Source organism: Garra rufa, chromosome 14 (genome assembly GCF_049309525.1).
Source record: "Garra rufa chromosome 14, GarRuf1.0, whole genome shotgun sequence".
Taxonomy (NCBI): domain Eukaryota; kingdom Metazoa; phylum Chordata; class Actinopteri; order Cypriniformes; family Cyprinidae; genus Garra; species Garra rufa.
This window is the reverse complement of record NC_133374.1, coordinates 27,367,918-27,384,209: the sequence shown is the minus strand read 5'-3', so window position 1 is coordinate 27,384,209 and position 16,292 is coordinate 27,367,918. Positions and strand designations below refer to the sequence as shown.

Genomic DNA, 16,292 nt, shown 5'->3' with positions numbered 1-16,292 from the left:
TTATTTTATTAAAAATGTAAATTTTATTACTGTACAGTAGTTGTCTTTTCTGATCATAAACTATAGTAACACTAAAAGGGTGTTGTGACACTGTCTGTTACAGGAGATTTCTCCAAGCACTAACTGGATGCTGACCATCAGATGCAGAATCATCATACAGCCAGCTGTCCATTTTACAGACATGCAGAATCAGGTAACCCAAAACACATTTTGTTTTACATTGCATTTACATTCATGCATTTTTCAGATGCTTTTATCCTAAGCAAGTTATATTGTATTTATATTGTTATTTATTGTATTTCGTAAGGTATTCATTTCCTGGGGGGTGTTCCATAAGACTAACTGAAATAAGCCTGGCTTATTTGGTAAACTTGTTTTATGGAACACCCCCCTGGGAATGTTTGTTATTACCATGTCTTGTCACATCAAGATTGAGTTTGCATGCGCATTAAAATTATTTCTATTAAACCAGCATTTAAACAGCAAAATGCAGCTGCTTCAGGTGTCTTTACCTTACTGTAACCTTTAAATTCATAATAGCAATCTTACCATCTGTCAAATTTAGATTATTGTTACTGTAAAGCAACAAATAGAGATTTTTTTAATTGTAGTAGGCTTATTATATGCACAGACTTTCTAGGAAACACACGTTTAGAATGTTTATATGAACAGATTAGTTAGCATTTAGCATGGTCTGTGGCAGACTTTACTAAGTGTCAGGGCAACAAAATTAGATAAACAAGAATGTAATATTAAGTCATTTAAATCATGAAGAAAATATTGTCTTTGTGCTCCATTTAGTAAAAACGGTTTTAAACAAAGCCATGTCTTGCGTCTCTGCACACAGCAGTGTTTAATTACTGAATGAATTTACCTTTTTTAAACACCTTGAATCAGTGATTCACTGGCCCATTCATAAAATTCTTTATAAAAAATTTCAATAAAAAGTTTCTTCAGTTTTTTTTCTTACTACAGCATTCATATGTAGTATATAATAAAAATAAAAAAATGCATACAGCATCAAGTTCGACAGTTGAGGCAAATTCTATAAACACTGCTTTAAAAAAATCTTTTTTTTTTTTCTTGTGCTTGCAGGTTCGTTCAGACAGTCAATCTTTGTGGCAGCAAATGCATTGACAGTCACAGAACAGATGGACTTCTGGAAAGAGGGTGCAAACAACAAGCATCAGCCTGAATTCCATTCTGCTGTTTCTCATCAGAGAGCTTGTCAACTTTGACTCAAAATTACTAAAATTTAACACAACACAAACTCATTTTTACTGTATGATTTTATTTTATTTACACTACCAGACAAAGCTTTTGAACAGTAAGATTTTAAATGTTTTTAAAGTAGGTCTCTTCTGCTCACTAAGCCTGCATTTATTTGATCCAAAGTACAGCAAAAACAGTACACTTTTGAGCCGTTTTCTTTTTGAATATATTTTAAAATGTCATTAATTCAAAGCTGAATTTTTAGGATCATTACTGCAGTCACATGATCCTTCAGTAATCATTCTAATTATCTGATTTTCTGCTCAAAAACTATTATTATGATGTTGCTGAGATTAATATAATGCTAAAAACAGTGAAGTAGATTGTTTTCAGGTTTCTTTGATGAATAGAAGGTTCAGATAAACAGCATTTATCTGAAATAGAAATAGTTTGTAACATTATGAATGTCTTTATCATCACTTTTAATCAATTTAAGTCATCCTTGCTAAATAATATCTTTCTATTCATCAAAGAATCCTGAAAAATTTAAAAATTAAATAAAATATGTTTATCAGCATACTAGAATGATTTCTGAAGGATCATGTGACGAGTAATGATGCTGAACATTTAGCTTTGATCAAAGGAATAAATTAAATTGTAAAATATATTCAAATAGCAGTTCATTTATATAATTTATCACAATTGTATTGCTTTTGCTGTAATTTGGATCAAATTAATGCAGGCTTGGTGTGCAGAAGAGAATTCTTTAAAAAAATCTTAGTGTTCAAAAACTTTTGACTGGTAGTGTACTTACTTATTTTTGCTTTTCAGTATGTGTATGTTTGCCATGATACAAAGTCTCCAGGGGACTGTGGTGATGCCCTTTTTTCTGCTGTATCCTAGAGGTCAACATTTGTAATTTGTACTTTTAAAAAGAAAATGTTCAACAAATAAAAAGAATATTATCAGAACTAATGCTTATGAGTTATTGTGATTTTTATGGGGTTGGGGTGGTAAAAATCTTAAAATACAGTGCTATACAACAATTGGATTGTTTTTACAGGTAAAAAAAAGTTTAAAATAAATGAAAATAAACTCTATAGTACTGATACTGTAATTGAAAATACAGTAAAAAATACTGTAATTGAAGATACAGTAAAACACTGTAAATGAAATTACAATAAAAATACTGTAAATGAAATTACAGTAAAGGTCTTTTAGTACTGCAAATGCACTTACAGTAATAATACTGTAAACATTTTTACAGTAACTTACTGGCATCCAGCTGCCAGTAAGTTACTGTAAAATTTACAGCAAACTTTTTACAGTGTAGGAAAGGCATTCATTTTCAATAAAGTAAAGCCCTACACTTTTAAGAATAAACGATGCCATGGAAGAACCATTTTTTCGAAATGGTTCCATAAAGAACCTTTAACATCTGAAGAACCTTCCTGTTTCACAAAAGGTTCTTTGTGGTGAAAGAAGGTTCTTCAGATTATAAAAAGGTAAGAAAGAGATGTTTCTTAAAGAATCTTTGACTGAATGGTTCTTGATGGAAACAAAAATGGTTTTTAAGAGTGTATTGTTTTCTGTGATGCAGAAAACGTGGACAGAACCGCTGAATCCAGTCATAAAAATGGAAATTACTGTATAGCACGGAATGGTACGGAATTTGCCAAATTTTGGATGAATAAATCAATACTAGGTCAGTACACTTAAATCAAAACCTGACATGGATTAGTGTCTGTTAAAATTATGCAGCAAAAATACTATATAAACATGAATCCATGTTCTGCGTGGGACTTAAAGAAAAAAAAGTTGAAGAAACTGTGACAGAAATGTGACCCTGTATCACAAAACCAGTCATAAGGGTTGTTTTTTAATTGAATAAATAAGCTTCGAAAAAACTAAATATTGAGAAAATCACCTTTAAAGTTGTTCTAAATGAAGTTCTTAGCAATGCATATTACTAATCAAAAATTAAGTTTGGATATATTTATGGTAGAAAATTTACAAAATATCTTCATGGAACATGATGTTTACTTAATATCCTAATGATTTTTGGCATAAAAGAAAAATCGATCATTTTGACGTACAGTATTTGACAATTTGATGTTTTTTTGGCTATTGCTATAAATATACCCATGCTACTTAAGACCAGGGTCCAGGGTCACAAATATAATACTTAATGTAATGATAGAACTACTATTAATAATAAAATTATTAAAACGTTATTTTAAAGAATATTTACCACCAAAATTATTTACCAGACTTTATTTACCAGAAAAATGTAAATACAAAACAGTATTTCTTTAAAAAATAAAGAAAAGAAAAGAAAAATAATTTTTTTTATAAAATCAATTGATTAGAGATGCTTTCAATTATTAAAATTAATGAAACCATTAAAATGGAATTCAAAAAAATTAATTAAAAACACATAATTAGGTAAAAATAAAACTGAATTTGGAAGGGGAAGAAAAAATTAAGACGCAAAATTTTATTTTTATTTAAACATGAATTCATGTTCTGTGTGTCTCTGTGTGAACGAATGGTGCAGACACCATTGAAAAAAAGTTTGGTTTAACTTGAATAAATTGTGACTGAAATGTATTACTTAATGTAATGACAGTACTACTAATAAAAACTATTATTAATACATTATTTTAAATAATTATTTACCAGAAAAATTATTTACCAGAATTTACTTTCCGTAAAAATGTAAATACATAGCACAGTATTTCTTAAAAAAGAAAGAAACAAAATAATATTTTTTTGTACAAAATCAATTAATTAGAAATGCTTTTGATTATTAAAATTTAATGAAACCATTAAAACGGAACCCAGAAAATTAATGCAAAACACATAATTAGGTAAAAATAAAACTGAATTTGGAAGGAAGAAAAAATACTATTTAAACATGAATCCATGTTCTATGTGTCTCCGTGTAAATAAATGGCGCAGACATCATTAAAAAAATTTTTGGTTTAACTTGAAAAAATTGTGACAGAAATGTATTACTTAATGTAACGACAGTACTACTAATAACATTATTATTAAAACATTATTTTTACAAAATCAATTAATCAGAATTAGAAATTCCATTAAAATGGAATCCAGAAAATGTATGGAAAATGCATAATTTTGTAAAAATAAAACTGAATTTGGAAGGAGAAATATAAAAAAAAATTGCATAGGACCTTATAAAAATTATTTTGTTTAATTGTTTAACTTTTAATAAATTGCTGTTAAATTATGTACGTTTCATGATTTCAATTAATTCAACATTCAACAAAAATTTGGAAATTTGGAAAAATAAAATGGATTTTTATAGGGCCCTAATAAAATTAAGGAAATAATCGAAAAGTGGAAAATAAAGTGCCTCACGGGTGTTTATCGGTTAGGGTTAGGTGTAGTGAGGACTTTATTGTCCCAATAAGGTGGCATCTATTTAATAAAATTGATTATATACACTCAATATTTTGTTATTATTGCATACTGTTTTATAATGTACTACAATACTCAAGTGCAAATATCTGTCACTTGCACTAAATAGCATAGCAGCAACTAATATCACTGTATAGTAAACACTGCTATTTTTACGTCGTGTAAATAGAATATATCACTATTTGCACATAGTTTAGAAAATGGTAATATAATATGACAAGAACTGTGTCAGAACAAATTCATCTTGATAGTGTCAGATAACTTTGATAGTAAGGTATGTAACAAAACATGGTCAGCTTAAAGTGTCAAATCAAATGTTTGGTCCCAGATTTTTATACATTTTACTGGCAGTCCACTGTATGAAGAATTTTTGGGTATAATGTCACATTTACTTTATTTTGCTATCCTTATTTACATAAATCAACTATAGTGTCCTGCACCCGCTAGTAAAAAAATACATAAAAAATTATATCTGGTGTCTGAATAATTTTGGGTTTTGACTGTAGATCCCACCATCTCCCATACCATGATTGGTCGATTATGTACAATAACTGCACACTATCGGCTACTTTTCAGTCATTACCTTCAGCAAGTATGACAATGAAAAACAAAAGCCAAAAGCAGAAAGCAGACATTTTAGGTAATTCAGAAATCTTGGCCAGGAGTTGTCTGGGAAAAAATGGACATACAATCACCGTTTTTTGTTCTTAAATATTGCTTTAGCAAGCATCAGTAATAATTATCTACAAAAAAAAATTAATGCCAAACACCTCTACTGCTGGTTTTGGCCAGGAAGACTCAATCATTTGTTTAAAAATTAACGTCAGACTTTTGAAAACACCACAGAGCCACACTGGTATATGAAGTATTTTAACATTGAAAAATGACTCACTTCATCTTCAGTAAATATATGATAACACACCACAGATAAACACATTAGCTGTTAAGAGCAATCAGTCTAAAACTGAACAAAAAATGTGTTTTTAACATGCTTTCAAAAAGTACTTGAATGAGTGCAACCTGTGCTCGCAAAACTACTTATTGGCTTCCTCAGACAATGTAGCGCTCCTTAAGATGACTCAGTGTGACAAACTTCAGCTGAACTCTGAACATTAATGTGAATCATCAAGCACTGCTGCACATTGGATTACATCTGCTTGCCAAATTCATCTGATGTCTGGCAGTTCGGCTCATTGCAGGTGACTACGGCTTGGGATCATGGCTTTTGGATGTACGGATGTGCTGACAGTGATGAAGGTCAATTGGAGTCATTCTGATTTTAATCCTGATTTTTTTTTGTATGACAGTCCATCACACTATCTATACTTCAAAAGCAGCATTTTGGTTTAAATACTAAAGAAGGTCAAACTCTGCAACTACTCTCATTTCTCATTTCCTTAGCCTGCTTCTTTTTGGCTGTTAATACCAATGCACTGCATCTTACTTAGTATTTTTGTCTGTTTCAGTGTTGTTTTCGTCAACGATGACGATGACGAAATCATTTCGTTGACGCCACTTTTTTCATGACGATAACGAGACGATGACGAGATAAAAATGGCTCGTTGATGACTAAAACATGACGAGACGTGTGTGAGTTTTCGTTGACGAGACGAGAATAGACGAAAATGTTAGTGGGTGGTCCGTCAGACGTTTAAAATGCATGACATTTCCGCTTATTGTGCATGCCAATTAAAACTTAAAAAGTATCTGACGCTATGGCAAGCCGTTTTAGCATTAAATACTCTTTGCTATACTAGTATGGCAAGCCGTTTTAGCATTCTATCCTTGTTTGTCTTTTATGTTCTAAAACATTCCTTCATTATTGTAATTATTGGTGAAAATAGTCGATCCGGAAGCTCACATTGTGTTGAACTATAGGTCTGCTATTTTCAGAACTTATAAGTGACACTACCCAACAGCAAAATACTTACTGACCTACATTAATTTGTTAAGACTACCTTTTTCCCTTTTTTTGACTAAAACTAGACTAAAACCTTTTTGACTTTTCGTCGACTAAAACTAGACTAAAACCTTTTTAACTTTTCGTCGACTAAAATTGGACTAAAACTATCACATATAGAAGTGACTAAAATTTGACTAAAACTAAGAAGCATTTTAGTCCAAAAGACTAAGACTAAGACTAAATCTAAGATGGTTGTCAAAAACAACACTGGTTTCTAGTAAAAATATCTAAAAATTCTGAAATCAAGATGCATTTATTAGGTAAGCAATATGAAGATATTTAGTCTTGTTTCCTGGGGGGAAAAAAATCTAAATTAAGTGTGTTCTGCTTAATACAAGTAACATTATCTTAAAAAATAATCTTGTTTTTAAAACAAGACTAAATATCTTACATCATTTTGCTTATCTAGTAAATGCATCTTGATTTAAGAATTTTTAGATATATTGACTAGAAACAACAAAAATACTAAGTAAGATAAGCCCTTTTTTTTGCAGTCCGAGATACAGTGGTGTGAAAAAGTGTTGCCTCCACCCCCCTGTTAAAACATAACTGTGGTTTCTCTAGCCACACCCAGGCCTGATTACTGCTACAGCTGTTCGCAATCAAGAAATCACTTAAACAGGACCTGCCTGACAAAGTGAAGTAGACCAAAAGATCCTCAAAAGCTACACGTCATGTTAAGATCCAAAGAAATTCAGGAACAAATGAGAAAGTAATTGAGATCTATCAGTCTGGAGAAGGTTATAAAGCCATTTCTAAAGCTTTGGGACTCCAGCGAACCACAGTGAAAGCATTATCCACAAATGGCGAAAACATGGAACAGTGGTGAACCTTCCCAGGAGTGGCCGGCCGACCAAATTTACCCCAAGAGCGCAGCAACGACTCATCCAAGAGGTCACAAAAGACCCCACAACAACATCTAAAGAACTGCAGGCCTCTTTTGGCTCAGTTAAGGTCAGTGTTCATGACTCCACCATAAGAAAGAGACTGGGCAAAAACGGCCTGCATGGCAGAGTTCCAAGACGAAAACCGCTGCTGAGCAAAAAGAACATAAAGGCTCGTCTCAGTTTTGCCAGAACACATTTTGATGATCCCCAAGACTTTTGGGAAAATACATCATACATCATACCAACAGTAAAATATGGTGGTGGTAGTGTGATGGTCTGGGGCTGTTTTGCTGCTTCTGGACCTGGAAGACTTGCTGTGATAAATGAAACCATGAATTCTGCTGTCTACCAAAAATCCTGAAGGACAATGTCCGGCCATCTGTTCGTGACCTCAAGCTGAAGCAAACTTGGGTTCTGCAGCAGGACAATGATCCAAAACACACCAGCAAATCCACCTCTGAATGGCTGAAGAAAAACAAAATGAAGACTTTGGAGTGGCCTAGTCAAAGTCCTGACCTGAATCCTATTGAGATGCTGTGGCATGACCTTAAAAAGGCGGTTCATGCTCGAAAACCCTCCAATGTGGCTGAATTACAACAATTCTGCCAAGATGAGTGGGCCAAAATTCCTGCACAGCGCTGTAACAGACTCATTGCAAGTTATTGCAAACGCTTGATTGCACTTGTTGCCGCTAAAGGTGGCCCAACCAGTTATTAAGTTTAGGGGGCAAACACTTTTTCACACAGGGCCATGTGGGCTTGGATTTTGTTTTCCCTTCATAATAAAAAACTTAATTCAAAAACTGCATATTATGTTTACTTGTGTTATCTTTGATTAATATTTATATTTGTTTGATGATCTGAAACATTAAAGTGTGACAAACATGCAAAAAAAATAAAAATCAGGAAGGGTCCAACACTTTTTCACACAACTGTAAATGATTACAGAATTTTAATTTTTTGGGTGAACTATCCTTTTTAAATCTTAATTATCAGTATTTATTATGTTTACACCTAAATTATACCTAAAAGCTCAATAATTTAACTATGTTATGGAAAACTGGATTTTTACTCAAATATTTTAACATAAATATCTTTAGCCATCTGCTGTATGACAAAAATACATCTTTATATTCATAACCAAAATTGCATATATTTTATTTTATTCAAACAGTATATCTGTCACTGATGCTGTTTAATATTATAGTTTCATGGCTTTAGGTTAAAAGTAAAAGATTCTAGTTCTCTGATCTTGATATGTCCTCAGCTGACTAGGCAAAGGCCCTGACTCGCAAAAAGGAAAAAAAAACTCTATTAAAATGTTATGAAAATTTTCTTAAAACAGAATTTAGCTGTCATAAAAATTAATGTGGGGCTCCTAATCTAAAGCGAACAGCCTGGAATGAAAGGTAATGTCCAGTTACTGTTTTATGACCATATGCTAATGACACAGGAAAGTATTACTGCTTTATTAATTCATTTCCACTTAAACTCCATGTACCAAAAAAAGCATCTTCTCTACGGATTCACCACAAAATATGTCAGGCCCAAAAGCCTGTAGATTAGTTCTGCTGGCTTAGAGAAGATGAAACTGAAGCAAATTGCTTTGAGAATAAAAACTCAATCAAATGAACACAGTGACATCCAGCAGTGTCTGCAATCGACAGTCTTTCATCTACAAAGTAAAAACTGAATCTTTATGAATTTGAATTACAATCAGAGTGTCAAATACAAATGAATAATCCAGTTCAATTTACTGAATAATATAAATAATAATAAAGTCGTTATACTTTTTTTTTAGTATACAGTACCATTCAAAATGGGAATCAGTGAGATTCTTATGAAATAAATTAATACATTTATTCAGCGAGAATGCATTAAATTGATCAAAAGTGACATTAAATACATTTATGATGTTTTTTGAACAAAAGCTGCTCTTTTGAACTTGTTTATAGCATATTACAGCAACTCAGCATATAAGAACTGGAGTAATGAATGCTGAAAATTCAGCTTTGCAACAAAGAAATAAAATACATTTTAAAACATATTCAAATAGAAAACGGCTTTTTTAAATTGTAAAAATATTTCACATTTTTACCCTTTTGTACTGTACTTTGAACTGAACTGAGAGTGATCAATGAGAGTGATTCTATGTGTGTTAGAGGACAGAAAGTATCATTATTGCAGTATAAAATCAATAGAAGTCAATACCAATTCCCATCAATGACATAAAAAGCAATTGTGTGTGTTAGTGAGTAGAGGAACTCACCATCCATGTCCAATCTCTGCATGATGATTGCCAGCTCCACTTCACTGGGCATGTACCCTAGTGAGCGCATGGCCATGCCAAGCTCCTGCTTGGAGATGAACCCATTGCCATCCCGATCCAGGACCCTGAACGCCTCCCGGATCTCTGCCAAGACAAACAAGTGTGTGACTCAACACCTCAGGTGGCTTCCCAAGTCCCCATCATAAGACATCTCACTAGTCGTCCTTCACTGAGCAATGATTGCAGTGATTTGCCACCTTCTCAGCACCTGCTATTACACCAGTGGCGACACACACCGCTGTGCTGTTTCTTTCCTCAAAATGCTTGTCAGATTCTTACTTTACTGTGCATTTTACTGCTGAAAGCAGCACTAAATATCTGAATTTTAACCAGCCTCACAAACACGACTTAAGGCCAGGCTTTTCCTGGCTTTTTCTTTTGATATCTGCTCTACAGAGGAGGACTCTTGCCTCTGAAATGCATATATATCTCGAATCGCGGAGACGAGGAGTTGGCTCCATCAAATGCATATTTTATAAACGATTCTTCTGTGAGGAGAAAACTTGTGGCAGCAAAGGATCTGTGTTTTAAAATAGAGCTTAAGTGTCACATCTCTGAAGAACACTACGTCTGCGCTGCATGCTCGAGCACACAGCAGTACATTGGGTAATTTTGCCTACGTATTACGGCATTTGAAGTCAAGCAACCTGGGAATTAACACACAGGATACAAAAGCTTTGACGACATGCTGCACTATTCTCATCCATCTAAATCAAGATTTAAAGGGATAGGTCACCTAAAAATGAAAGTTACCCCATGATTTACTCATCTTCAAGCCATCCTAGGTGAATATGACATTCTTCTTTCAGTCGAATACAGTCAGTTATTTTTAAAAAATGTCCTGGCTCTTCCCAGCTTTATAATGGCAGTTAATGGGTGTTGTCATTGTGAAGTCCAATAAAGTGCATCCATCCATTCTAAAAAGTGCTCCACATCCTGGGGGTTAAAAAAAGGCCTTCTGAAGTGAAACATGTTGAATGTGTTTGCGTAAGAAAAATATCCATATTTAAAACTTAGTGGAGAAAGCAAAACAAAACACCGGTCACAAATTAGAAGTACAAAACGAGAATTAGTAAAGAAAAATGTTGGAGAATTTTGAAATAAGCCAAGAGGAGACTGGTTTCCATTGCTGTAAATAAAACTTGGTTCTCACAGGACTAGCATATTCTCACTGAAGTTTATGTTATGTCTACGTCCAACATCATCTGCTGGACAGCAGTAGTTTATCATTAATAAAGTTTAAAATATGGACATTTTTCTTATACAAATGCTTTGATTCGATTCAAAAGGCCTTTACTGACCCCACGGAGCAGTGTGGAGTAATTATTATGATAGATGGATGCACTTTATTGTACTTCAAAATCTCACCAGCCATCTACTGCCATTATAAAGCTTGGAAGAGCCAGGACACTTTTTAATATAACTCCGATTGCATTCATCTGAAAGAAGAAAGTCATATACAGCTAGAAAGGCTTGGTGGTGAGTAAATCATGGGGTAGGCCTAATTTTCATTTTTGGGTGAACCATCCCTTTAAGACTGCACATTATCACAGCAACAAGTTAGGCAATTTTGTCAGGGTCATATATTCAATTACACATTTGATAAAAGAAATAGCTATTTTAAATATAATATATGAACATTAACTGCTAAATGAATAACAATTACTCTGCATTTTGTTTTTTTGGACATTTCAAAGAGAATTCTGTGGCAGATTTCCATTTGAATTCCAGCTACCAACTCTTTGCCAGGGTCAATTATGCAATTATACATATGATGAAATAAAAAGCTATTTAAAAAAAAAAAAAAAATGAATACAATTCTGTTAAGAATTTAAAAACAATAAACTAAAAAATAAATATATAGAACAACTACAGTTGAAGTCAAAAGTTTACATACACCTTGCAGAATCAGCAAAATGGTCATTATTTTACCAAAATCATACAAAATGCATGTTATTTTTTATTTAGTACTGACCTGAATAAGATATTTAACATAAGAGATGTTTATATATAGTCCACAAGAGAAAATAATAGTTAAATTTATAAAAATGATCCTGTTCAAAAGTTTACATACACTTGATTCTTAAAACTGTTCCTACCTGAATAATCCACAGCTTTTTTTGTAGTTTTGTTTCATTTTTTTTTTTTTTTTTTTTTTTTTTGATTTTTTGAGTCCCTTGTTTGTCCTGAACAGTTAAACTGCCCGTTGTTCTTCAGAAAAATCTTTCAGGTCCCACAAATTCTTTGGTTTTTCAGCATTTTGTGTATTTGAACCCTTTCCAGCAATGACTGTATGATTTTGAGGTCCATCTTTTCACACTGAGGACAACTGAGGGACTCGTATGCAACAATTACAGTAGGTTCAAACGCTCACGGATGCTCCAGAAGGAAAAACAATGCATTTTTTCTGTAGAACAGTGGGCAGTTTAACTATTTAGGACAAAACAAGAAACTCATGAACAACTATGACTAAACAACAACATACAAACAAAACACAGCTATAGATCATTCAGGTAACAACACAGTATTAAGAATCAAGTGTACAAACTTTTGAACAGGGTCTTTTTTAAATTCAACTATTATTATCTCTTGTGGACTATATGTAAATGCCTTTCCATGTGAAATATTTTATTCAGGTCAGTACTAAATAAAAAAATAACATGCATTTTGAATGATCCCTCTTATTTTGGTAAAGTAATTAATATTTTAAGATTTTGTAAGGTGTATGTAAACTTTTGACTTCAACTGACAATTACAGCAATCATTAAACCTTAGATTTAAATTACTTTCTAGTGTCTTCAAAAAGATGAAAACTGACAATTCAATACCCATTTTCTTCATAAGGAAGATTTTGAGACCCCCCTCCCCCAAAAAACGATTAGTTAGTAATATCTGCCATCCGTTGAATCCCATGAGTACTTATCCTCAATGAACAGACTGATGTTATTAAATTTTACTCTACAGAAGGGCTCATGAAAAGCAATATCCAGTGAGAAATTGGAATGTTTTACAGCAGAGCATGACTATAAAAATCGACAGTGACAACAGAAACATACTTTACATTATTTAAAAAAAAAAAGGAATTTCAAGACCTTTCCAGTTGTATAAAACATTTCAGTTTCCTGATATTTACAGGTTTTCAATAACTGTGCAAACAGGATTGAAATTCAACCCTATCCATTTACTAAAAACATCCCATCAACCATGTTGTCTGTCAAATAATCTGCAACTCATACCAAATCAGGAACAATCTGGCAGAAAGTAGGAACCTATACGCAACCATTGCATATTTTATGTATGCTGTCACAATTATAGTCACCCAAATTGTTTTATATCAACAGCTATGGACATTTACACTGACAGTTATGTTTCAGAGCCAATTAAGATCATCTGTCTTAGGAAAAGGAGGCTGGTAATTGTTATTCCACACAGACACACAAGAAGATTTTAGGAGCGCTGCAAAGTGTTTGCACAGTAAAGGCATTAGATTTGTTTTTCTACGTAAGAGGCAAACTCATAAATATATGCATAAGGAGTCTGTTGCGGATGTAAAGCCTATTTGCACACAACCTTCAGAAACATTTCGTCCTCTCAATTCTGGTTATCCGTCTGACAAGCACTGTTCATTTTAGAGACAAAAATGGCAAATGAAGTGAAACTCATGCTTCAGATCAGATACCTGAAAATGCAATGAGATTAAACGTTAAGATGTTTAATAGAAAGGTTTTGTTTTTTTTTTTTACATTTTTTACACAAATGAGCTCTTGCTATGGCTACTGTCACTATTACAGATGTATAGAGATCTTTAGAAAGTAGTATTTGCCTATTTTGAACATTTTGTAACGTTTCATCTAAGGGAAAATATTAGGCTATTCAGCAGTTTGCAAGCATAATGTTCCTCTCAATGGGACAGTTCACCCAAAAATTTAAATTTCCTATTCATTTACTTCCCCTCAGGTCTGTGTAATCTTTAGCCTCAGCCAAATGGTCATAAAGAGCCGGGGCTGAAAAATTTGAACAGAATGAAGATGTGTACATTTTACTTATTTTGCCTAAATATCATATTTTTTTTTCATTTAGTACTGCCCTTCAGAAGCTACAGAAGACACTTACATGTTTCCCAGAAGACAAAATAAGTTTAATTTACCCTGATCTTCAAATTCCAAAAGTTTGCACCTCTAGCTCTTAATGCATTGTTTTTTCTTATGAAGCATCAGTGAGCGTTTGAACCTTCTGTAATAGTTGCAATAGTCCCTAAGTTGTCCTCAGTGTGAAAAGATGGATCTTAAAATCATACAGTCATTGTTGGAAAGGGTCCAAATACACAAAAATGCTAAAAGAACAAAGAATTTGTTGAACCTGAAGGATTTTTCTGAAGAACAGCAGGCAGGTGAACTCTTCAGGACAAACAATTAAGGGTATGTAAACTTTTGAACAGGGTCATTTTTATAAATGCAACTATTATTTAACTATATCTAAACATCTTTTATGTGAAATATCTTATTCAGATCAGTACTAAATTCAAAATAACATGCATTTAGTTTAGTACCTCTTATTTTGGTAAAAAATAACTTATATTTGGCAGATTTGCAAGGTGTGTGTAAACTTTTGACTTCAACTGTATATGCTTTAGACATGTAAAACATCCATGTTTCACATCATTATTTGATATTTTAATTACAATTATCTAACTTATGGTTATTCGGTTATTTTGAATCAGATCATTTATCTGAATTGTTCAAAAGAAGCAGTTCACGAAAAAGAAACAGACTTCCCCATTTACTTGAGGCTATAGGTTACAGGTAATAATGTTGTAAATAACAGTTTCTTGCACAGACCAATAATTTTACTTCATAAGACTTCAATATAATGTCAAGAGCCATGAGTATTAATTTTGCGTTGCCTGATTTGCATTTTATAAATCTCCAAGGACTGCCCCTGCTGAAAAAAAAAAACAGCTAAAACCAGCCTAGGCTATTTGGCTGGTCGTAGCTGATTTAAGCTAGAAGAAGCTGGTTTTAGCTGATGATCTCCCAGCCTGACTAGCTAAGACCAGCCTAGAAACACTGCAAAAAATGCTTTAGTCTTGTTTCCAGCCGAAATATCTAAAACTTATTAAATCAAGAAGGTTTTTCTAGATGAGTAAAAAATACTTTCTTATTTTAATTGAATTCCTTATTTTCAGAAAAAAACAAGTCAAAATGGGGTAAGAAATAAAATCTTATTTCAAACAGAAAACAAGATTATTTTTCTTACCCCATTGGCAGATTATTTTGCTTGTTTCAAGCAAAAACACACTTAATTTTTACTCGTCTAGAAAATCCTTCTCGATTTAAAAATGTTTAGATATTTTGGCTGGAAACAAGACAATAAATCCAAGTAAGAAAAGCATTTTTTGCAGGGAAGTGGCCAAAACCCCTGTAAAACCAGCCTACTGACCAGCTAAACCCCAGGCTGGGAGACCAGCTAAACCCATCTTGGCCAGACTGGGAGACCAGCTAAAACCAGCTACTTCCAGCTTAAACTCGGCTGGCTGGCTGGTCTTAGCTGTTTTTTGAGCAGATGTTAAAAGGAGAGTTCACCCACAAATAAAAATGTACTGTTCATTTACTTAACCTCAGGCCAAAAACTGAAACTGCCCCTGCTGAAAAACCAGCTAAAACCAGCCTAGGCTGGTTGGCTGGGTTTAGCTGGTCAGTAGGCTGGTTTTAGAGGGGTTTTGGCCACTTCACTGCAAAAAAAAAAAAATGCTTTTCTTACTTGGATTTATTGTCTTGTTTCCAGCCAAAATATCTAAACATTTTTAAATCGAGAAGGGTTTTCTAGACGAGTAAAAATTATTGTCTTGTTTTCAGAAAAAAACAGTCAAAATTAAGTGTGTTTTTGCTTGAAACAAGCAAAATAATCTGCCAATGGGGTAAGAAAAATAATATTTCTTACCCCATTTTGTTTTTTTCTGAAAATAAGGAATTCAATTAAAATAAGAAAGTAATTTTTACTCGTCTAGAAGATCCTTCTTGATTTAAGAATTTTTAGATATTTTGGCTGAAAACAAGACAAAAGCATTTTTTTGCAGTGTTTCCCAGCTAAAACCAGATACTTCTAGCTTAAACAAGCTAAGACCAGCCAAATAGCCTAGGCTGGTTTTAGCTGTTTTTTTCAGCAGGGGCAGTCCTTGGAGATTTATAAAATGCAAATTAACAGTTACCATCACTTTCAAAGTAAAAAAAAAAAAAATATATATATATATATATATATATATATATATATATATATATATATATGTATATATATATATTAGGGCTGGGACACGATTAATCGCGATTAATCGCATCCAAAATAAAAGTTTATGTTAACATACTAAATGTGTGTTTACTGTGTGTATATATAATGTATGTATAAATACACACACAAACATGTATATTAAAGAAAACTGAAAATAAAAATTAAATTAAAAT

General features: G+C 32.8%; 1 protein-coding gene across 1 annotated transcript in view; it reads right to left on the bottom strand.

Annotated features, from left to right (window-relative positions):
• caln1 (calneuron 1) overlaps positions 1 to 16,292 on the bottom strand; it is a 91,864-nt gene that overhangs the window by 60,844 nt on the left and 14,728 nt on the right. Inside the window, exon 3 of the mRNA XM_073818173.1 lies at positions 9,775 to 9,918. Coding sequence (XP_073674274.1) covers positions 9,775 to 9,918 — 144 coding nt within the window. The remainder of the gene's footprint in view (positions 1 to 9,774; positions 9,919 to 16,292) is intronic.